Below are 24,099 nucleotides of genomic sequence, written 5' to 3'. Positions count from 1 at the left end.
CAGGGATTGCCAAGTGGACTGGCAACAACCACATAAGGTGACACATCACAATATCCGCGATCGTTATGGGGTTGTACCGTACGTGGAAAAATTGCGAGAGAGGCGTCTTCGATGATATGGTGTCGCAATTCGTGCGGCGAGAATTCACTTGCCAAGATTGGTCTGAACATCGAAGTCGACGGTAAACGACCAAAAGGTCGGCCGAAACAACGGTGGTTTGATACGCTGGATGGGGATTTAAAAGCCCCGAGATTGCACCCAGATCAGGCATTCGATAGAACCAAATTGCGAAACCGATCACGACGAGCCGACTCCGCTTGTGAACGGGACAAGGACTGAAGAAAAAGAAGGAAAGCCCGCGGATGAAATGAAGTGGCTACAGTTGCACTAATCGCCATTCTTAATGAACTTATGATATTGATATATATCAGCATTATGCTTTCAACCAACAATCGCTGATGAAGAGAGAATATAGCGCTCATGAGATCGTGCAGTTGCAGAGGTTTTTGGTCAGGACCATCAACAGAAGCTTCACTTCATTAAGCAGACCGTTTGTGCCGCCCCCGACTGTTTTTTTCCTGTAGAAAGATAAACTTGTTCCTACCCAGATGTTTTGATGGTATCTGGTGCAGTGGTTATTGATAAAATCTCCAGTAGGTTACTTGACGTTCTATGGTGGCCCGATACTTCAACAAGTAATTTGTTGCCTCACAGTAACGACATTCATAGCCAGAAAGCAACTGATCGACCACATACGAGAGATGAGATCGACGACATTGCGTAGCAGAAGGGGCGGCTAAAAAGAGATCATCACCTAATGTTCACTTCCCTTCGGCTGCATATTGCGTCCGCTGTTTTTCGTAGAGTTTAAGATCTGTCACCTTCCAAGTTCAAAGCTGACCGCTTATGTGATCCAGCCGACATTCGACAATGGGAAAATCATTTTGCTGATCGAAAGAGCGATATCTTAAATAGTCGGCCTAAGAAGATGATGGATCGCCGTTACACTCTTTTCCCTGAAACAAGGCAGGCATCATCAGATATGACTGACTACGAAAATTAGAGGTTTATTTCCTTCGGTCATGAAGATATTAGCTAAAACTACTCTGGACTGCATCAAAGAACACCTAAAAAATTTGATCGCGACAAACTACAACAACACCTTCCAGGTTATTTAGGAGCAGTGTTCGGATTTCAGATCTCCCGAAATCGTTGAACAGTAAGTGATGTTCTTCAGGGACAATACTTATCTATGCTCGACGTAGGAAGGATATTCCAGAGAAGCTAATAGCTATTATCAGAACAACATATAATGTGCAAAATGTCACGTGCTATATCAAGGTAATATTACTGGGACATTAGAAGTCCAAAGCGGAATCCGACCAAGTTGCAGTCTTTTGCTCATTCCTATTTGTTACCGATGATGTTGTTTTTGCTGCCTTGCCTGAAGGACGTGAATGGTTTCAGTGAATATCTGTTGCCGCCTCCGCTGTTCCAGAACCACAGATATCTCGACGCCCACTTTAAGTTGAGGTCGCTTTGCGCTCGTTGTGCTATTGTATAGGAGTAGCACATGGAAGGTAATCATTACTGTTACTCAAAGGATTAAGTCGTCTCTGGTCCGACACCATCTTGAACGAAGAAGTATGATGCACAGGCTGGATGCAAAGACACGTTCATTAAAGCTGGAAGTGACAATGCATAAACAACAGTTAGAAAAGGGTGACATCACTGGCTGCGCAATGCGATCAAATCGAATATCCAAGTCAATAGAGGAGGAAGAGTGTAGACTTCTCGGGAAAACCTGACGAGAGCTGAAGCACATTTAGGCATACCCACAACGATGGTGCGTTGATATGATTGGTGCGTTATGCTCCATATTGGAGATATAGTTCTCTATTTAGACTGCCGATAATTTAGTAGTCAAAATGCTGAATACGGAAATACCGCTTTTACTATTATGATGTTTTCACTTAATATATCACACGCTATTCCTATTTAATATTAATTATTATTTACGTTTAGACCAACTTGTAAAATTTTTATTTCGGCTAGTTCTGGTGTTTTTACCTGTAAAAAAAAAGAAATATGAAATTAACAATTTTTTTCAACCAGTGATGTTAATTGTGATAAAGGTAAGTACAAAAAGGATAGATCGTTTTTCAAAAATCATAGGTTCATATAACAGTGAACGGAAATTTAGGTTTTAAGACGCAAATATCCAGATATCGTTTAATTCAAGCTGATAACTGGCAAGAATTTTTGGCCCCCTACATGAGGATGGACGATTCCGTAGCCTACACAATGACAAAATCTATGAGCGATACCATGAATGTCCGGTTGTGGATAAAATCCGGCTCAATAGGTTACGGTGGGCGGGTCACTTAATCCGTATGGATGACGATGATCCCACCCGGAAAGTCTATAAGGGCAACATCTATGGTGGAAAAAGAAGACGAGGCAGACTGTGCCTAAGATGGAGCGATGGCGTAGGTCAGGACGCCAGACAGCTTTTAGGGATATCGAATTGGTGGACCTCGGCGCTAAACCGGGATGTCTGGAGTTCCTTATTAAGGCAGGCCTAGACCGGATACCGGTTGTTGCGCCGTTGATGATGATGATGATAACTGGCAGTCAGAAGCTAAGGTTACATTATGTATGAAAGGTTTTCTACTTTACTTATGCCAGGGTGAGCGGCATAAATGTACTTCTACTCGTATTTGTAAGGTTCGACTATCCTAGCAAGATAGTATTGAGAATATAGTAATGGACATTTTGCAAGGGTGGCCCAATGTTATTTATTCAATCCGCAACATCTGGATGATGTAATGGTTAGCTCACCATTTTCTTCTGGGGAAGGATGTAGCAAGTCGATGTTCACGAGATGAACTCAGCGAAAATTTGATTCGTAGATAGCCACAGCGAGTTGTATGTTAAAATAGTCACATACGGCATCGAACAGAACTTCAACGGCGGAACAAATAATAAACGAGTTTGCAGCTAGCGTTTGTCACAGTCCCGATTCCCAATTAGCAAAAGAACGGCGGTCTTAAAAGTCCAAATCTAACGTACAGCGAATTTCGAAGCATGATTTATGCGACAACAGAAAATATCCACAATGTACGAAAAAGTCTGCATTCAGCACTTTAAATAGTGTGTTTCGGATTGGTGGATCACATTTCTAGTCTAGTCTCTTGTCCTTGCAGACAAAAGCGTCAAACACGTAGTATGCAATGTCAGTGAAAGGAATTGTCGACCGATGGGGATGGACTCCAAGAATCCCAACGTGCTAATTTTGTGAGGTTTTCCTCAAAAATTGATATCATGGACTCCGCGACTACAACTGAGTCTCCGTGGAACGAGAAGTAAAAGGGTGATCCACTTGCATTTTTCGGAGCGTAAGTGCATCCTTGACTTCTTCGAATGTAGTTAATGAGGTAGTCGCTCATACGGCTTCTGAACTTCGAAGTGGGGAGATTGTGGCGTGAAATTAAGTACCTCCTCGAAATATTAGACTTACCGACTTTTTATCTAATCACTGCCTTCAGAAAGATTTCATGTCACTTCCCTGCAAAATACGGTTCAAGACAAGAATCATTTTGTAATTTTTAAATTACGAATAGGTCTCTTAAAGGTAAAGCAATTTGCACACCTTATCGTTTATATGCCTACATTTCTTATTTCTGTAGATCAGCCATACGTTTTAGTTCTATGTATTTGTCTCGTTTGGTTATGATGCTGTTGATTTTGTTTATGTGCAGCGTTTGTATCATCGATGGCCTGATGACACTCTTCGTCAAGCAATCTAATGTATTCATTTTGGGGCTGAGTTTCGCGTCCGAATTTTTTCTCGGCAACCGTCTTGATTGAGTCTTTAATCTGACTCCACTTCAAGGTTCAGTGTCCGCCTTGGTCTTTCAACGTTTCGGCATATCGCTGTGCCATTTTTTCATTCTTGAGCTTTTCGATATCGAACCTTATAGGGGGGTAAGTCTGCTACTTCTGTTATTTGCTATCCGGTAAAAATATTTTGCTCTGACGGGTTTCACCCCGCATTTTCTCAATAAGGACGTAATCAATTTGGTTATACAATACAGTATTGAAAATGTATGTATGAAAATATATGAAAGTGATAATGAAAACAAAAACAGACAATTTTTTTTTAAATGCCGAATAGTGAGTATTTTATTCCTCATATACCGGTATTTCGAGGACCAGCTGCCCTCTTCTTCACTGAGATTTTGTCACTCATTCAGCATTTAAAAAATAAAATTTGTTTTTTTTCATTATAAAATGAGCCGAAAAAACGGCACACACAATCGAAGATAAGTGAGTAATGTTTAAACCAAGTCGGAATGCCGGAGGCTACGCCTTTCAGGTATAAAGGTTTTGTGCTGATCTTATGTCAGAATCTATGCACGATTTTCTATTCGTTCATAGCTAAGAATACAAAATATTCCGTCATATTTTGTCAAATTTCAAGCCATGCATACATACATATCAACGACATAAATAATATATTCATCCTAAATAAACAAACATTGTTTATTACCACATGAAGAAGCATGTGTGCGCGCATCTAAATGGATCAAACGCATTTCCACTTTACTCCGTACACAAAAGCGTACATATATGTATGTTGTGTACGTCACCAGGTGCACACATGTCTATTATATTGATTACTACCCCCAAGCTTTATTAGCACATACATATTATATACACATGTTTACCTCGAGCAATTGACACTGATATGCAAATAACTAAAAAAGCGAAAGAAGGAAAACTAAAACGCCCCCATTACATGATGATGACGTTATACATGTCTTAGAGTACAATAAATTTATCTGAAATGCGAAACTTTGACCTTCTATAACTTTGTTAACAATAGTTCGGATTGTCTTCAAAATTATGTCCTATATTATCGCCTATGCTAATGCCCTATGTTTCACCCGGTATCAGAAATAAGATCAAGTACTAATCGTGCCACATAGCCACATTCTATGAAAAAAAATTACACCTCTTTTCGAATGTATGGGCACCCCTCTTCAAACTCAACACAATATGGTGCCACTCGCTTCATGTAAAGACACACAGACCATATGCTTTTACCAAATGTCATAACAATCGGTTCAGCCGTTTCCGAGTAAAATGGGTGTGACAGACAGACAGACATTGAATCGATTTTATTAAGGTTTTGTTTGACAGAAAACCTTAAAAAAGTAAGTGAGGAGTGAATCTAATAACAATAACAACATGTCACTCTACACCTGTGAGCACCGAATTTAGCACAAGACAAAAATTATTTAATCTTATAGATCGATCCTTCATGCGGGAAATGTCCAGCTCTAGGTTCAGGATTAAGCAAATGCCTCATGATTAATTTGTAGCACAACACCCACCACGTTATAGAATTCTCAACTCGAGAGCTTTTAAATCCCAAAAAGAATAGAATTATAGAAATTGTGGAACAAAAAGTGATATTGTGATAATTATGTAACAGTCTAGCGGCTACATTAGTGAAATCCGTGTACCAAATATGTATAAATAAACCACATCTATCAACCACTTAGAGGTTGCTACAATACCTCATACTAATTCTGATGGGAATTACCGTCAAACGACTTTATCTTTTTTTATTGAAGTTAATAGTAATTTCTCTAAATTGTCATATTTAGTACCTCTAAATCTGTTAAGAGCATAGGAAACTACCAACATCTACCTTCAACTAATAAATCAAATATGCAAGCAAATAAATGAAATTATCATAATTGGACCAGAAACGTCATTTAACACTCAATTGAGAAGTGAATAATTTGGGTAATCAGTTTACGACCGGCAATAACTAAAAGGGTTAGTGAGGCGATTAGGAGGAAGACGACGACAACACTGCCACCCATATTTGGCGGACGAGCAGTATCTAATCATCTCTAATAAAACACACTAACTCCGTTGTAACATGCCCATTAAACAAATCATTCAGTTGTCACTGAACACTGCCTTTGAGCACGCATCCACCAACTAGTTGGATGAGCACTTAGCCCCGCATATGCATGGGTGGCTGATGCGTTGCCTAATCAGTCGGTAATAATAGAGTAATGTAGTGCTATTTGGAATTAGTTTGACTTTGACAATCCACCTCAAAAACCACTTCAGTTTTAGATACACCAGCGTGTGGCGGTTTTCGAGTCAATGTCAAAGCGTTTAATTTCGAACATTTAGTGCGTACTATCCTTTTTCACCGGATATCACTCACGATTATCATTTACTTATAAGAATGGTAAGGAGAGTGTTTTTGGGTTTTATTGGAAATCGTTACAAAAGCGCCCAATTTAAAGCACTTTCGCTTCGAGCCGTCCTCAGGGACGGCAATAATCCACACTTGGGTAATGTCTTAATTAAAACGAGAGAATACATAGTCGCTGTTAAGTCAACCGTCCACAATCACCTGACGCAGTTGTTGCTTCTTCACAATACCAGAGAGTCTTGGGTGGACAAAAAGAAAATTTATCGACAACCCAAGTCGTGAAGGTAGAAGATGGAAGGAAAAGGCAGCCTGGCGAGGTGCGCACTTTGTACGCTTGTCATCAGACGTAGCTATCCCACACGGCAGTGAAGCTTGTTTGTACTGTGAGTTTTAAAACACGATATATACTCATATACGACTCATCGTTTAGAACAATGAATGTGAAAAAAACAGGAGGAAAGATTAAAAGAAACGACACGAAAAGGGCAGTTTGCCCACGTCTTACTGGCTTCCCGTTGAATTTTCACGGGTGGTAGAACACAAACGTTGGACAAGTCATGCTAAATATGCGATAACGACGAAATGCCAGCGTCTCTAATAGCGCTACCACGATGCAACGAAACCAAATAAGCTGTGATGCTCCTTGGTCACTACTCGTAAGATTCTGTAAAGACTTCATAAATTTTAGCTATCGAATTCTTAAGATTGCGAAGCTAATGCCAGGGAAATTCTTCAAAATTTTAGTTGGTGTTAAATCTACAATGGTTAGTGTGTGCTTCCGCTGCAAGTCATATTGAAGTAGCGCTCTAAGAAAGCGGAAAGCGATGTTGTTTATTTCCAGTCGAAGTGAAATTTATCTCTAATTATAAATCAAAATGATAAATCTATATATCAAACAATTTTGGGTTTATTGCATAGTATTCCGAATGCAATTACTTTTGCGCTTAAATGAATCCCGAAATAAAATCTCTCAATGGAATAAACTTTTCTGGCACTTCTCTGTTTAGCTCGGCCAAGAAGCACCACATCTAAAATAAATGATGATATCTTTTATAAAAAGCGGCGTTTTCAAATTAATTGCATAGATTTAAAAATAGAGATGGTATACTATTTTTCATTGCCATTCTAGCTTTCTTAAAATCGAAGAACACCCCTATCTATGCACATACGTTAAGGTATTTTTAAATCCACATTACCTTAATTATCATTGTAGGTCATATTTCACATTAATCGATCGCCTTCAACACATAACGCAAATTTCCGATATGTACGGCTAACCTCAGCCTATTGCTAGCCATGTCTTGATTACCCTCATCACGCGAATGCCGCGGGCTTATGGTAGTGTTGTCATTATTGATGCCTATTCAAGTGTATGGAAATGATTTGGATATTCTCTCTTCCGGGCAATTTTTACTTTTTAAGAAGTTGTTTCCATAATTACAGAAAAATATTCTAATAGTTTGACACAAGAAAAAGAGAGAGAAAAAAATCCAAAGATTAATAAGCTGCATCAGCCAGCGCAAATGAAAAATGGTTTCGATTAGGAGGGCGTGCCAGCTCGAAATAATGACCACGAAGAGATTGCAGCAAATCAAAACGGCAGAGTTAATTCGAATGATTAAATTGAAGAAATCGGGATTGAGGAAGAAGCTAGCACTACTACGTAAAGTGGTGGTCTGACAACCAATACAAATCCCGACCAATACAGCCCCCAATGCGGGGCTCAACAAGGATTAATTTGAAGAATGTGAAACTCTTGCAAGTAGCCTAAAACAACGAAACAACTAAAAACAGCCTTTTTGGAAATATAATGTTCAAGGTTATTGAATAACAACCTTTCATTTATCGGCCGCAGGATCGGATTCTAGTTCCGGTCATGGATGTTTAAGTTTTCCTGTGTTTGTCCCAATGGTTCTGCTCCATTACTTTGACTATTGTTTTAGGACAGGGATAGTCTTGAGCCCGTCATGCATTTGCTTTATTGGTCATGGGACTCTTTTTAGGATTTTGTGTAAACAGAAAACCTTATTAAAATCGGTTTACTGTCTGTCTGTCCGTCACACGCACGTAGTCATGTGAGGTATCAAATTAAAGGTCTCGGTTAGTACTTTTCGAAGCAAGTCTTAGTTTTGACATTTGCTGGAAAGGTGAGGAGTGCGGGGGTTTGAAAGTGATCATTTCTTCTGTCACGAAAATTGTTAAGAGCATGTGATCTGTTGTTCCCTTTACATGCAGTAAGTGGCGCCATTTTGTTTTAAGGGGGCCTCTCCATCATGGCCATGTAGGGTATCAAATGAAAGGGCTCAATTAGTACTTTTCGTATCTGGTCGCATATTTGATATTGGGTGAAACGTAGGAAATGAGGGCTCAAAACATGACTCACAAAAAGTGTAACAGGTCTCGTTCTAAGAACCTATCCAACCGACAAATCTAAAAAAAATCACAGTGGTGTATCTAAACGAAATCTATGTCTCAAAATCCATCCCGATATCTGCATGAATAAAGTTAATAATAGTATATTAGCATATATTATGAAATTTAGCCGGAAACCTGCCTGAACTACAAAATTGCGTTTGTATAAAGGACGACATAAGGCACAATTTGGTCAAGTTTGAAGAAAATCCAACTGTTATTAACAAAGTTATAGAGAGTGAAACTTTGCCATTTGTTGTGAGTTTCGTACATTCTACAACCTGTATGACGTCATCATTACATATTAATTCGTCGAAACCACAACAAAGTGAGCTCACATGAATGGAGGGTCACAAAAAAACATTTTATTCTAAGTTTTTGAGTCATTTGTACATCAATATTAATTACTCCAGACAAACATATGTGTGTATGTAGGTATATATACGTGCTAATGAGGTTTGCGTTTAGTTAGTCCTTATTAGTACACTAAACCAGCGGTATTCAATATACATATGTATACTTTTGTGGAAATATATTATAAGTACGATCAATTTATATACGTGCATGAATATGCACGGTATTCGGTAATAAGCAGTTTGTTTGTTTAGGGCGAGAATAATATCTATGTTTGTATCTGTAATATGTACGCATATCTTAAAGTTTGGAAAAATATGAGAGAATATATTGGATTTGTAGCTATATACAAATGGAAAAATGTGCGTAGAATTTTCTGACATAAGATGAACACGAAACCTGTATACCCGAAGCGCCAAGCTTCCGGTATTTCGACTTGTTTAGGTTGTCGCCCAGTTTTAGGAAAACGGACGACTTACGGTTTCGTTCAAGACAGAGACAATTCATCAGACGCTGACTTACCTCTGCCTGGAAATATTTGGAAACACGATGGTTCCATTTGTACATAACAGTTTTGACCTATCATAACTTTGCTAGAAATAGCAGGATTTCCACAAAAATTTCCATGTTATTACAAAATTGTATGATCTCACAATGAACTGAGATGATATGAACTTAGAAAAAAATAGTACTCACTTTATTTGGGTAAATACGGAGAGCATTTTAAGGCCTAAACCATCATGATCTTTCATATATCAGATTATAGATTAATTAGAGAGGGAGAGAGAGTGGGGCTTTCAAATAAGCCACCACTTTCTAATCGCCCTATTCTCCAGCCTTACAACTGGTGACTAAACTAAGATCTGTTTCGGAAAACTCAAGTCAATATTTTCCATTTGACACTCCGCAGGGTTATATTCGATGAAAAAGAATTTACAGCCCCCGCTCCTTTCGCATGTATAGGCATTTTTCCTTAAACTCAACGTGGAACGATGTCAAACACTGCATGTCTGCAGTGTAGGGGCTCATACTTTCAGCCGTTCCGCCAAATCTCGCGTCAATATTTGTAGCCGTTTTAGATTTTCCATCCCTCTTTCAGGTGTATGGGAACTCCCCTTAATTTCAACGTACAGCAATGTAATTCACCGCAATTCTGCTGAATTTCGTGTCAACAGGTGTAACCGTTTCTGAGGAAAGTACGGGTGATAGACAGACAGATGAGCAAACGGCCAAAATTATAAAAAGATTTCGTTTTTGATAAAATCTTAAAAAGGTTATCAATTTTTAAAAAAGTTTTAAGCTTTTTATTTATGTATATTGCTCTTTAAAATGGCTAGAATAAACCATAACACTAAACCTGAGGAATTTTCATGGCCTATTCATGCGAAAAACACATTTAAGGGGTAATACTACCTTCTGATTTTCGTTTTTGACTATTTTTGTTTGTTGGCCCAAATGGTTCTTTAATTATCCAACAAAGATATTCAAAATTATTTTTCTGAAGAAAATTTTTTTAAATGGTTAAAAAAGTAAATTTTAGGAGTAAACTCTTGATGCCACTTTGCAGATAATTTGAGAGCGAATTTTGCTATTTAACTCTAGAGTTTATTTGGGTGCTAATAATGTGTTAAGGATTATGGGAATTTATTAATCCTTTTAAATAGGAGACTAGATGTCTCTAGTGTTTGGATGTTCATTACTAGGATAAGGGCTGATGCCAAAAGTCCTCTAGAAAATGGAGAATAGGTTTTGTTGTGAGTAATTTGCCTTTCTCGCAATAGAATTGATTTCATTAGCATTTTATTGTAATATACTGTAAAAATGAGTAGAACTGTAAATAGAAACAGCAATTCAGCCGAATATATCAGAAAAGCTATTTGAACCACCCTTTATCATACAATTTCTTAAAAGGGGAAGCGGTAATATCATTTATACCTTGAGGGTCGGAGTTCATGGTGTGCTAAACTAATTTACAAAGACCTAAGGAGGCTTTTTGTTTCAAAATTTGATATAAATACACCTTTTTAAGATTTCTTTTTGCAAAATAATAATAATCGTTGGCGCAACAATCCATATTGGATCAGGGCCTTGAAGTGTGGTAGAGCACTTCATTCAAGACCGTAACGGTACACTACACTACATTGTAGGAGACAATGTGGTCAGCATTGCGCTCACCCGAGATCATTACCCTGATTTAACTCAGGTACTCAATCACAGCTGAGTCCGTATCCGACATCAAATCACGATACAAAGTCCATTGCCACCAGCTATCCGGACAACTCTGCAAAATCCATTCTATCTATCAACAAAATTCCTTTTGCATGTCATTGTGGATATCATGGAGTATATAAAAAAGTTATTATTAAATTTATTTCCCATTATTGTCAGTTATGTTCTTGCTCTTCCATTGAAAACGAAAGCTGCAGTCCAAGATGTCATTTCCACAACATCTTTGCCCGACAGTGGTTACTTCGACTGCCTTCAAAATTAGCACCGATTTGAAGCATATTTTCAAACGTTTTTAATGCATTTTTTATACATTTTCAACATAATAGAGCACGCACTTTGTTACTTTATTATCCAACAAATCTTGCGCTGTCTAATATTCATAATTATAAAAGGTCTATACAATGTGAGAAGAAACAGCTAGCGCGTCGCGCTCCGTTTTGGATTGAAACTGAGTTAATTCCATGCAAAGACACCATTATGGAAAAGGCTACAACTTTTTTTTTCTTGGCGAATTTCTAAATAAAATTTTAGATGATTCTTAAACACAAAAGGAAATTTCTTGAAAATCTAATGCCTTTAATTTTCATAACAATTCTATCACCGATTTTAATACTTTTTTGTTTGGAAAAAAATTTTTGCTTCAAATTAATTTTGTCTGAAAAATTCATTTTTTTTAAAAATCGTAAGTACTTCACCAGACTTTTATGTCAATTTTAGCAAGGTCTTTAGTTTTTTGTTCTAAATAAAAAATGACGACTTGCAGGTTTTCGCCCATAGAGGTCATTCTGTAAAGGCTTCTTTGCGTTAAAAAGATTTGAAAGAATAAGTTTCTCTATTACCTTGGATCTTATATTAACATATACAGAAAAGAAAACTAGAGAATATTAATTCATTCTTAAGGTTTTGTTGAAAACAAAACCTCACTGAAATCGTCTGTCTGTCTGTCGCACAAACTTTTCTAAGAAATTTGGTGGAAACACCTACGCATGCAATGAGTTACATAATTCTAGGTTAAATTTAAAGGGCATTCAAAAGGGGGAAGGGGTGTTACACTTTTTTTTTCACCGAATATAGACATTCGAAGTCTCGATTAGTACTGTATTGTTAATAGTATATTAATATATCTTTAAAATTGACTGTAAATCCCCCTTAAGTACATCCTAAACTTGTAAAACTAATATATACTTTGCTTTTTTCAGATACCAACATTTTACGATGTTCTAGGTTGCAGTAAATTTACATAAAAAGAATCAATTTGGCTCATAATTTTGTTAATAATGGTAAAAAGTCGACCAAACTGCCCCGGTTTGCGTTGTTAAGATGTCAAGGAATGTGTCCATAATATAATATTTCATATGGTAATATATTATTATTAACTCTACTTGATGTCGGGGTAGTGAACATTTGAAATTATTTTCTGCGTTGGCAGGTTTTGTAGAAAGAGTTTTTGAGGCAGCACCTTTTTTCGCGTACTTTTTGAGATTTTTTTAGTGAGAAGAATTATTTGGATTTCAATCAAATTTGTGCACTATATTAGTAAAATTCCGAACAGCTGGTGAGCAAGTTTAAGCTAAAAAGTAAAAAGTTGTGCGACAATATTCCGCTGTAGGTCGTAACTGGGATTCTCCAGCTGCGGGACATGAAGCTACTCCAATTTGTATCTGAATCCAAAAAGCTTTTAATTTTGCATCGCTAACTTATTTCCTACCAATGTGAACCTGAATGCAGCAAATAATCAAAATCAAAATTTTGCAAGCATTCAAAAAGATATTTCGATTTTCATAATTAAAACCACCGTTAAAAATATGATTTCATCCCAAATTTCATAAGGATCGATTTATTACTTTTTGAGCTAGAATTTCAGCAAATGTGAAGAACGTCATTTTGAGAAAAACACGTTTGAAAAATCCCTTTTCGAATATGAAGACACTTATCACTCTTCATTACGAACAAAATATAATTACAACAAATACAACACTGTTTACATAATGCTACCAGATTTCGTAAGGATGGTAGTGGTAGACTTTGAGCCTGTACCTGAAAATAGCTCGCTTCTACCCCTATAAAATCTAGAGGACCAAAAATTTCGCTTTGAAATTTCTGCAGCATATTCCGGGATAGGTAGGAAGGTAAAAAATCGATCGAAGCGTTTCATTTGGGGATAAAAAATTTTACACTCTTCATTTACATCTGACTCTAAAATTAAACAATTCCAATGTTATCATCAAATTTAATGTCAATAAGTCTAACAGTTTCCAAACAAAATGCGTTTGATAAAGAGGCCGAATGATGTAGAGACAGACAACCGGACAGACAGACAGACAATAAGCCGATTTGAATAAGAGAAAGAATAAGAGTGCATAGTTTGAATTAGGAAGTGGTTAGTTAACCAAAGTTGGTCCCTGAAATACTTATTTGTATACATTTTAAATTACTATTAGCCAATAAAGGAAACTATCTTGCAAATCAATCTTGTACATAAGAGTGCAGTCATAATCAGTGCAGAATGGACGATTCAATACTACACTGGATGTACAAAGCCTCCACTTCACATGAACGGTCACCTATTCGTGATGCTTAGAATACTTAAGACCCACAACTGGTAACACTCTTAAGCGAGTCATCATAATAATAACAATGCCAAACTGTAGACATCAAAATTATTGCGATAACGTCGGCTGGAGGTTTCGATTTGTACTTTTTCCTCACGCTAACAGCGTTCGTTGGCTTTGCTTTTGTATAATAAATTTCATGAAGTCGAAAGTCGTCCACAAGGAACTCAAGATAACTGAACTTAATGCCGGTAGCTTCACTATGACACGAAAATCGGCGAATTTCTATAGGTGAATTGTGGAAGAGCCCGAAAGCTGGAAATTACTAATGACACTGTTGCGTGCTAGCAGGATCACAAAGCCAATTAAGTGACGCTTCTACATTATTAGCTAATCGCGCGAACGATAGCATGCAATGGCACGGCATCGAGATTTGACCGCGTTTCCCTATTCTGTTAACAGTGCCCACTCTCATGTAGACTGATCTGTTGACATTTAAGTTGATGGACTTCATTCAACAAGTAATGTTTTGTTAAATTAAATCAATAAACAGTTTGAGGTCTTCGCTCATTTTGAGAAGCATGGATGCGAGCAGGGCCCATATACAGAATTCCAGTGTTTTCAAGTCCGACAGACTTCGCAATTCATTAAGAGTAGAAATTGGAATGAAGAGAAAAGTATATATTTCAAAGTACGAGGATCATATCACATAAAAATATACATATATCCTAGCGATGTGCACCCAATCAAAATATAATTATTCGAAAGAATCTGATGGAAGATTTGAATGAAAACGATCCTAATGAAAGTTCAATTTTGGATTATTCGATAGTTGTTTTACACATCCATTTCCGAACTCCATTATTTATGCCCAGGAGCGTTATTTAGAAGGTCCAGTCAACCTTACATTCAAATTAATTCCTGGGGCTATGTTAAATTACAGCAACGCCTTAGTTCGAACAATACCAGATAAGTAGATCGGCCAAGTCCACTTACATACTATAAGTACACAACTGCCATATGAGCATGAGTAAAAAGTCGGCTGAGTCATGACCAAGAAGTTTTGCTAGTCGTGTGTCTTAGCTGCCGTCGGCCGAGGCGTTGTTTCATGCAGTTTTGCAACTATTGTGTGGGCTCTGAAATGCATTCGCCTTGCAATAAAACACCTTCACGTACGGATTTCAGCCGGATAAGACACAAAGATAATAGACTTCGACCGTAAATCCAACTCCTTGGCACACTTCCATTTCTGTTGTTCATTTGAGAATGTAGAGCCATGTGTTGAGTGGAACGCGTAAAGGTGGTTCCATTTATTTTCTTTCTCTGAGATAACGAACAGACATTTGCCTACAGCACGGAACAAAAGGTGAAATTTTCCGGATCCATACATACGAAGATGTAAATATAAATTCACAACCACCGAAGTGTGAAGTAATTGCCTGATATAAGCATATTAAGAAATCGTCTTTCCCGCGAAAAATTATTGAAAATGCAAGGTGTCACTAAGTACAAAATGTCTTTTTCATTCTCTACATGCGAGGCGTTCCCACAAAATCGGTCAACACATTTTAGCGCTCACACTATTTTTTGCAATGTTGTTTGAATTACGACTGTTGACCATTTTCTTATCAAACCGGCCAAAGTTGCACACACCAAAGGTGGCCAGGCCCTTTAGTGCTGATTTCACCTGATTTCTTTAAATGATAAAAAGTCAGCTTTTTTATCTTTCCACATTGAAGGCGTCAATAAACTCGACCCAGTGTTTATTCAAGATAAATGTAATTTGCTTTTCCGATTCGAAGAATTTCAAATTTTTTTATATTATTTGCTTTTGCATTCATTGCGACATTTTTTTAATCGTCCCATTCTTATTAATCGTGGGAAAGGCATTTCATGTTTTAAAGTCAAGTCGATTAGTTACAAAGAGTGAGAATTATTTACTCATAAAATTGGCATCAAAAAAGAAATCAAGACTATTGTCCTAAATGTATTGTAACGTCCCACAATTTTTGCGTTATAGACAATGGACTTTCCCAAAATGGAATATGCTAAGTTTATGCAACCACAATTCAATTGGTGTCATTTGCGCAGGATCACATATCATAAAAAGCAACCTGAAAGTATATTGTAAAACGACAATCCTTCCCATTGTGGCCTAGTACCGTCGGTAAACCTAATAAAGCTCGTACCTATTTATAGGATGGCCGTGGTCGCCACATTGAAGAATAGACTTCTTCGCAACTCCAGTTTAAACAGAACAGATTGTTTCACAATTTCGTTAAAAGGTTATTATTGGCATGAACCATTTATTAATTTAAACTAATAAAAGCTAGTGAACGCTACTCAATTATATAAAGAAGAATATTAGAGGTCTACCATATATATCTATGTATCGTCAAACTCCTTTAGAAAGAGAGAAGCGTTTAATTATTTAGCCAGGCAAGCAAATATTTTCAGACTGCTGAGAACGTTACATTTTACATACATCTGGGGTGTATTCAGCAGAAAGAAAAAAGGTTGTACTCAAAAGAATTGTGTATTCTAAATAATGAAGCTTTGTGATATTTGTGTTCTATGTTTTATTTTACTTTCAATCGAAAGATTTTAGAAATTTTCGGAACTATTGAATTGTTTAATTTTAAATAGCTGAAAATAATACCTGAAACAGAGTCTTCGTCACTGTGTGCTCCCGGTAGAAATGTCACAACTGCTCTACGATTCTGAATCCGTTACCGAACCATTTACTAAAAATCCGTATCAGAAAATTGATCATGCTTGAGGCGGGTTGGGGTTGAGGTGTGGTTGACGACGAATACTTCACCCAGAGGTGAATAGTAACCATATATAAGGTGAATCAGTCCAAATTATTCACTGATCGCACAAATATTTAGACTGACCGTTCGTTGATAATAGCCATATGGTTTGCAAAAATTGACAAGGTGAAATTGTCGAAAAGTTCAGTTCCGTTAGGTTTAATCCATTCCGCATCTATCCTCCAACACGGCCGACTCAGATTTCATTTGTCTTTTAGAATCGGTCTGTCGGTGTCCAAATGCGAGGCAGTTTTTTACACTTTTCTGCACCATGCAAGGAGTACCTTTAGGTACAAACTACCATTTAAAATTTTGTTTGTGGCCTTTAGTCCTTATCTCCTTATCTCTCACTCTCTGAAATCACTATATATATATCGTACCAAACCATCGTTATTTCCGTTAGGTTCTGAAAAGCGATTCATCGCATCATCGAAGACTCGTCCCGAAATTTTTTATTGATTGCTTACACATAAGACCTGTGGATTCGGTTTCAAGTTGAATCAGATAGAATAAATTGGTTAAGTGTGCGATATACTTTTATCCTGGGAGAGAAAAACAGTATACAAATAACATTTTTAATTTGAGGACGATTCTAAATTTTTCTGCTCCCAAGTTCTTCTAACATTTATTTGGAATGAAATGGAACTGCTAAAATGAATGGATTTAGTGTTTAATGTTTTCGGCGCTAAGCTTCGCCGAAAATACCACTGTAAAGGGGCTTGAATTGCATACCAATTAATATGGAGTCAAATCAGCATAATACAGGTGTAGTGGCACATTACCACCTAGCGTACCGTTACAATCTCAAAGTGCTCTGGTAAGTTTCAAGGCATTCAAAATTTAAGGTGCTAGTACCGTGAAAAGTAATAAAAATTACAATTACAAATTCAAATGACAATCACACTTTTTATTAGTCATTATTTTAGCCTTAAAAAGTATTAAAAAAATTATTTTGTTTTTTTTTATCATTATGGAAATTAGACCTTCCAATGATTGCAGAGAGAAATGGCACATCCACATCTAAAAAGGAAAGCTTCTTACATGACAATTTACCCCCTTTTCTAAAAAATCTACAAAATATAAAATATTGTGAATGCTTACAAAAAGTTGACAAACTCGGCAGTTTTTGCAATTTTTTTTTTATTTTTTGATTATATTCTGGGAAACTGCCGCGACGGATACCATAATAAAGAAAGCCCGACAAAATTTACTCAAATGGGTTGAGTAAATCCTGAGAATACCGCAGTTTGATAAAATGTGAATTTGAGAAAAATACATTTAAAGTTTTTTCACTACTTATTTAGATAATATTTAAAACAAAAAAACATTTACATTTGGATCATACAGAATTACTTGAGTCGATATACTTTTGCTCCTCCTCTTGCCGCACTATGTTTTTGGACGAACTCGCTTCCTTCGTCGAAGCCTTTTCAGCCATTGCGATCTTGTATTCATCGTTTTTTACGGCATATTTGTAGGATTTAAAGCCAATTTTTAACAGAGCTACCTATTTTTGTTTAAACACCGCTAAGAAAATATGCATGCCCAATTCCACTACTTCCTTGCATGTACATGTTTGTTTGGGGATAATCGTCCAAAGCTTTTTGTTATAACACTCATTGTTAGTACTTCACTTTCAGCCAATTTTTTAAAACCAGTTTAATATGGTCCTAACATACCTCTAGACTAAGGGTTGAGTTCTTTTCTCTATTGCAGGTATTTACATCACTCTATGTTACAGTTAACGTCCTGCGATGTCCTGGCTGTTGACACCTACACAAAGTCAAAGATACGCGCCCAATAAAACTACTGTAACTTTCATAATAATAATAATAATCATTGGCGCAACAATCCATATTGGATCAGAGACTTGAAGTGTGTTAGAGCATTTCATTCAAGACCGTAACGGTACACTACAGCACTACAGACCCTATAGGAGGTAATGTGGTCAGCATTGTGCTCGCCCGAGATTATTACTCTGATTTGACTCAGGTACTCATTTACAGCTGAGTCGACTGGCATTCGACATCCCTCTGCCACTAGTGAGATTTGAACCGCAACCTTCCGCTACACCGGACCATTTCTTTCATTCTCTTTTTGAATTTTTTTTATAAAAATATGGGACGTGATTCCTAAAGTTCTATAAATTCGAAATATGCAAAAAAAAAAAATAGCTTTTTCAAACATTTTTCACGATACTAGTACTGTATTTTCGGCGCATCTTATCTAAAGGCCTCAGTAATACTCCAAACCACAGTTCATTTTGCTGATGCCTTGGTAAAATTCTGTAACAATTTTACCGCTTACGTCATTAAAACCTTCTCGGAAAAATCATCCAAAAAACATACAAATTTCTCCTGATATGTTTGAAATTTAATTTTTTTGCTAGCGCTTACATAAAACTTCTTCACATAAACAGCATGAGCAATGGGAATGGAAGGATTTCCATCCTCATTGTGAAGTAGGCAGCTTTAAGACTGATTTTAGAGGCATCTTTATCTTTAAACAGGGCGGCCTTTATAAGATTTGTTAACAAAAGTCAGTGAGGTGATATTATGTGCAATCTCATATTTTCCGATCCACTATATAGTAATTACAATTACCGATGTTCTAAAGCCATGCTCATTTACAGGGAATGTAAATTTAAATGTTCAAATTAACAATTTTAACTCATTGTCATTGAATAGCAAAAATTTATTAAAAGGCAATTCTACTACAGTATACTCATGAAAACTAGGCCACCATTCATCACTAAAAATATTATGCTCATGATCATCAAGAAGGCAAAAACTACCTACTTGCGGATTTTCCGACTGCTACATCTAATGGCCGGTGGAAATCCCTATCGTTTTAGATGATATCGGAAGGGACATGAAGTCGCAGCATCTCTGGAAGTAAAGTGGATGACGGACTCAGGGCTCCCTTAATTTTCTTAAAATCTCTCCGAGAGTTGAAGGCACTCTGAATGCAACAAACTCGAGAGTATCTGCATGAAATTCGCCAAGTTCCGATAATATTGACGGCACAGAAGACGACATTTACTTGCTATGAAAACAATCTGGGCCAAATTTTAAGGGGTTTTTAGGAAATCCTTTGATTGTGTATTTAGTGAAATTTTCAGCAAAAAACATATATCCACAAATATATGCACGTGGGCTATAAGAAAGAATTATCCTTTCCGGTGCGAGACCTACCGACGAAGATCAGAAGCACCTACCGCTGAAATGATAGAGGTAGAATTCCGATTGAGCCACTTGTGGTGATGTCAGAGGCTCTACAAGGAACCTAACGGACTAGACGTATTGCATGGTCATTTCTCTAGCAAACAGCGAAGATCCGGAAGACTGAAGCGAAATCGAAAAGCGAAAATTTGTTGCGGTTTGAAGTGCCTCTCGAGATTTAAAGTTTATTTAGTTGGTAGATCCAACAGGAAATACCTAGCGCGGTAGATACCTTTTGCTTAATGGGAGTAGCTTGATTAGATCTGCAGAAAATATATTTCATATTTGAACATTATGTATGCGGAATTATACGGTTTTCTATCGACGTCTGCAGTATACCGACGGAGAAGGATCCTTAACAAAAACGTTGGAAAATACCAAAACTTTTGGTTGGTAGCAGTTGTTTGGTATTTCACCAATTCTTAAGACATCAATATCCTCATCGTGTGTTACATTAGCCATAGACGTGTAACCAAGTTGTTGATTTTAGCGAGATTATATATATATGGGCAAGTTGTGATGATCACAACCTGATCGACCAGCCGCAACTTCTCCACAGATGTGGAATTTCGTTGCAACCACAACTTGACAACAAAGGCGTTATTTCGCTGCAACCAACAAGTTACTTGCACGTTTGTGATTGGTGTTTAGCCGCTCCACATGTTTCTCACTTGTCGCAAACCCAAAACCTCCACAAACGCGAATGGACCGGCAGCAAGAGCTAGTGGATCTACACATATCAAACCAAACACCCTATCCACAGGTTTGCGTTTACGACTGCTAGTTAAGGTTTGGCAAACATGTTGATCACCAGCCCGGAAAATATTGTTATTTTATCAAATCATAGGAAAATTAACGAAATAAGGGAAACCTTACAGTGTTTAGTTCCATAGTTTAGTTGAACTGCGATGGCAAAAGATCAGTGATCCTTGCATTAACTCATCTTCGTCACCAAAAGGATATCTATCTTATCGATCACAAGGTTCAGTGATAATTATTAGACTTAAAACAACACGTTTGGGCTCTTCTTATTGGCAGTGTCAAGATTTGGTACATGTCAAAAAGCATGATTTCTTCTTCAAACAGATCCAAATTATGTTCGAAATCCAAGGAAAATACCTGATACAAAGTTTATTAAACCTCCTGGACGATCTGAAGGAATCACAGGCTAGGTTGCTTCATAAAAGAAGGACGTCATTCGTTGATCAGCGAAGTGAAACGTGGTTGTTGAATGACAAAAAATACCAATTTATTTACTTTAAAGGATTCGAGTTGCAAATGGTAATGAAATGGCATTCATTTGCTAGAAGGTGAGCTACTATTCAAGACTATCGGAATATTAATGTGAACAGATTACAATTTCAATATTCACACAGCAGAAAATTCTGAGTTAATAATCTGAAGCATATAATATCCTTGAAAACAAGCAACGGCACTGCCAAAATATGTATTCATTTTACTTTGCCGACGGGTTCGCCAATTGCAAGACATTCACTTTAAGTGAGATTATATCAATACGAAGCTGAAAAGCTTGTGCGATATTTCTTTCTTTTAAGATACTAAACTCATTGCTTGAAAGATAGAGATGCAAGAAAATTATGTGTCCAACAAAAAGTTATTATTTTTGCATATCTGCATGCTGGGAACAATATGTGGTATGTACCAAAACACTCATTTGCAGGTGTGTATCCATTTTCAAGGGCAACAGAATGGAAGTTGAATCAATAAATCACTCAAACATGAACATTGAAGACATTTTTTGTGTATTCGGTGCTGGGTCAGCAATAGGATATGAGTGCTCCCGTTTCGCTAAGCTGGAAGTTTCTTGAGATAATTTGTCTGTTCGTGCATATGTACATATGTAGACTAGCAAACCCATGCACGGAGTTTTGAAAGGAACAGAACGGCGGATATAGATATGTACACATATAAAGGATAAATGATTAAAGTTTTGGTGGAGGTGTTCCGAAATGTATGGGGTAAGAACGAGGAATGCGAAGTTTATTATGATTGCTTTCTATAGAAAATAACAAAAGTGACATAAATAGGGTAATTACCTGGATGTTCGGGTAGCCATACGCATTCTGATACAAGACCAGAGTCATGTAGATGATCGCTACGGCAAGTGTCATTGCTTGCAAGGTTCTCTTGTAGCGTTGCGGCAATGACAACGAAAGGCTCATTTTATCTCTTTATGAGTCATCTGAATATCCATGAGTTACTATAAATATCCTTCCAACACTTCGCACATGAACTCGTATCACTGCTATCAATTCGTACAAATATTTCAATAAAAACTCATCCACCAATTTAGTATCAAACGAATCAAAACAACTTCATATGATTAAATCACTCCGGGGACACATGAAAAAGGACACTCACAAATCACCAGGGTAGCCGGCAAAGGCGCCCACTATCCTTAAGACACCGCAGATGCACTGATAAGATCGACTCAGTCAAAGGCAGGCGAGTGCATCGAGACGAAACGATTCCAGCCGCGACGCGAATGCACGCATGTACACTAGGAGCAACTCGCGCAGAACGTGAAGCAACTCCCACACCCGACCACAAACAGAATCAAACTGATCCGCGATCACCGCTCCATGCACTGATCTCCAGCTCGGCCCAAGCTCCCATTCGAACCATATGTGTGGAACTGGAGTAGCCAAGGCAGGGACGTGTTCTGGCCAGTGCAACGATCTCTCCGTGGCGTGGCCGCGTTCTCTGTTGATGTTTTCACCTGAGGAAATGGCTCTCTTCCTCCGGGCACATGGTAAACCTGTTCTACCTTTGCCGCCAAGCGGCAGCACTCCGCTAAACCAACAACGCCGGCCACTCACGGCAGGTCAGCTCCGGGAAGCTACATATGGAGGTGATCGCAATATCGCGGCCGCGAACGCGATCGCTGTAGCACTTTTCTTCGAGATTGCACTTTTCGCGGGGAGATTCCGGGAATCGCCTACTACCTTTCGTCCAAGGATGCATGAAAGGAATCGATTTTCAACCGATTCTCCGCGTTAAAATGATCGCTTCATTTGATAACTTGTCGATTGGTTGGTTTTATTACCGGATTTTGCCTATTCCAGGTGCTAATATACCGAGGGGTTAGGCTTTGTTGTTCATGTATTCTTTCAATGTAAGTTTACAACGTATATCAGCGCAAATTTTAAACCAAATTGTAATTAGAAATATCCATGGAGTCAATATTAATTATATTTAAATGTTAAACTAATTACTTTTGAAGGTGAATTAATTAAATTTAGATTCAGTTTTAGATTTGATTTACAGTAATGTAAAAGAAAGTGAAGTCAGGGGATTTTTGAAACAAAAAAAAGGAAAACAAAATTTCACAATATGGAAATTACTAAAAGCAAAAGTGCAAAAACTCTGCAAAGGAAATAATTAAATTATTGAACTACATCGCGGTAAGCGTGGCATCAAACTTTAAAATTAATCGTTGAAAAGATGTAATTTACCAACAAAGGGAAATAATAAACAAAACCAGATTGTGTTACTGAACCTGTGAATAAAGGAAACTGCAAGAAAAAAACTTTACAATAGGTTGTCGGGAAATGGTAAAAAATGCGACAGTGTTCTTAGCCTAAGTAGCAAATGAAAAAATGTGAAGGTAATAATAATAATAGAAGCTTAATCGTTTGAAAAGACACTTTCAACTTAAATTATTGTGTGTGTGGTGGGGAAGAAGCAATAGCCTCTGAGCACTCAGGCTGTGGTGGCCCACTGTACTCGGCAACCCCCATCTAACGGAATCCGAATTCGTTAACGTATCCCAGGATTTCCGTTAGTGGATATGATGCTACCCGTTGCAGCTGGAGGACATCAGCACCGAAGATCTGATGTTTGATGCGTCCATAGATGGAGGATTCAGATCGAAAATGCTGGTTGGATTCCGCTTCCTCATTGCAGGAAGGACACGTATCATCTTGAATAATTCCTATTGTGAGCATATGTCCAGCTAGTGAATTATGGCCTGTCAGAATGCCAACAATCTTCCTAAAAGTCCTTCTGCTTTTCGACAGGGTAAAGTTTGCGGTACGCATGTTCGGTTCTCACAGGAAAAGTTTAGTGTGTCTAGCAGCATTTAGGCTGGGGGTCAAGCAGTGCACTACAGGATAGACTGACGCGGAACATAGCTCCCTGAGGCCAACCTATCTCTCTCTGAGGATGGGCTGCCTCTCTTCTGGGGCGTACCAAGTCCGTTAGTGAGTGGTGATAGCCACACCCTGTACGAGGTGACCCTACTATTAACAAAA

The 24,099-nt window shown here is 37.6% G+C and overlaps 1 protein-coding gene across 1 annotated transcript in view; it reads right to left on the bottom strand.

Annotated features, from left to right (window-relative positions):
- Nucleotides 1–22,498, bottom strand: part of LOC119649228 (fringe glycosyltransferase) — a 215,841-nt gene extending 193,343 nt beyond the window's left edge. Inside the window, exon 1 of the mRNA XM_038051287.1 lies at nt 21,883–22,498. Within this exon, the coding sequence (XP_037907215.1) occupies nt 21,883–22,008 (126 nt within the window). The 5' untranslated portion in view covers nt 22,009–22,498. The remainder of the gene's footprint in view (nt 1–21,882) is intronic.
- Between the last annotated feature and the right edge of the window lie 1,601 nt (nt 22,499–24,099).

Source organism: Hermetia illucens, chromosome 2 (assembly GCF_905115235.1).
Source record: "Hermetia illucens chromosome 2, iHerIll2.2.curated.20191125, whole genome shotgun sequence".
In the NCBI taxonomy this organism is placed as follows: Eukaryota; Metazoa; Arthropoda; class Insecta; order Diptera; family Stratiomyidae; genus Hermetia; species Hermetia illucens.
Note: the sequence above shows the minus strand (reverse complement) of the source record. Positions and strands in the feature narration are given on the sequence as shown.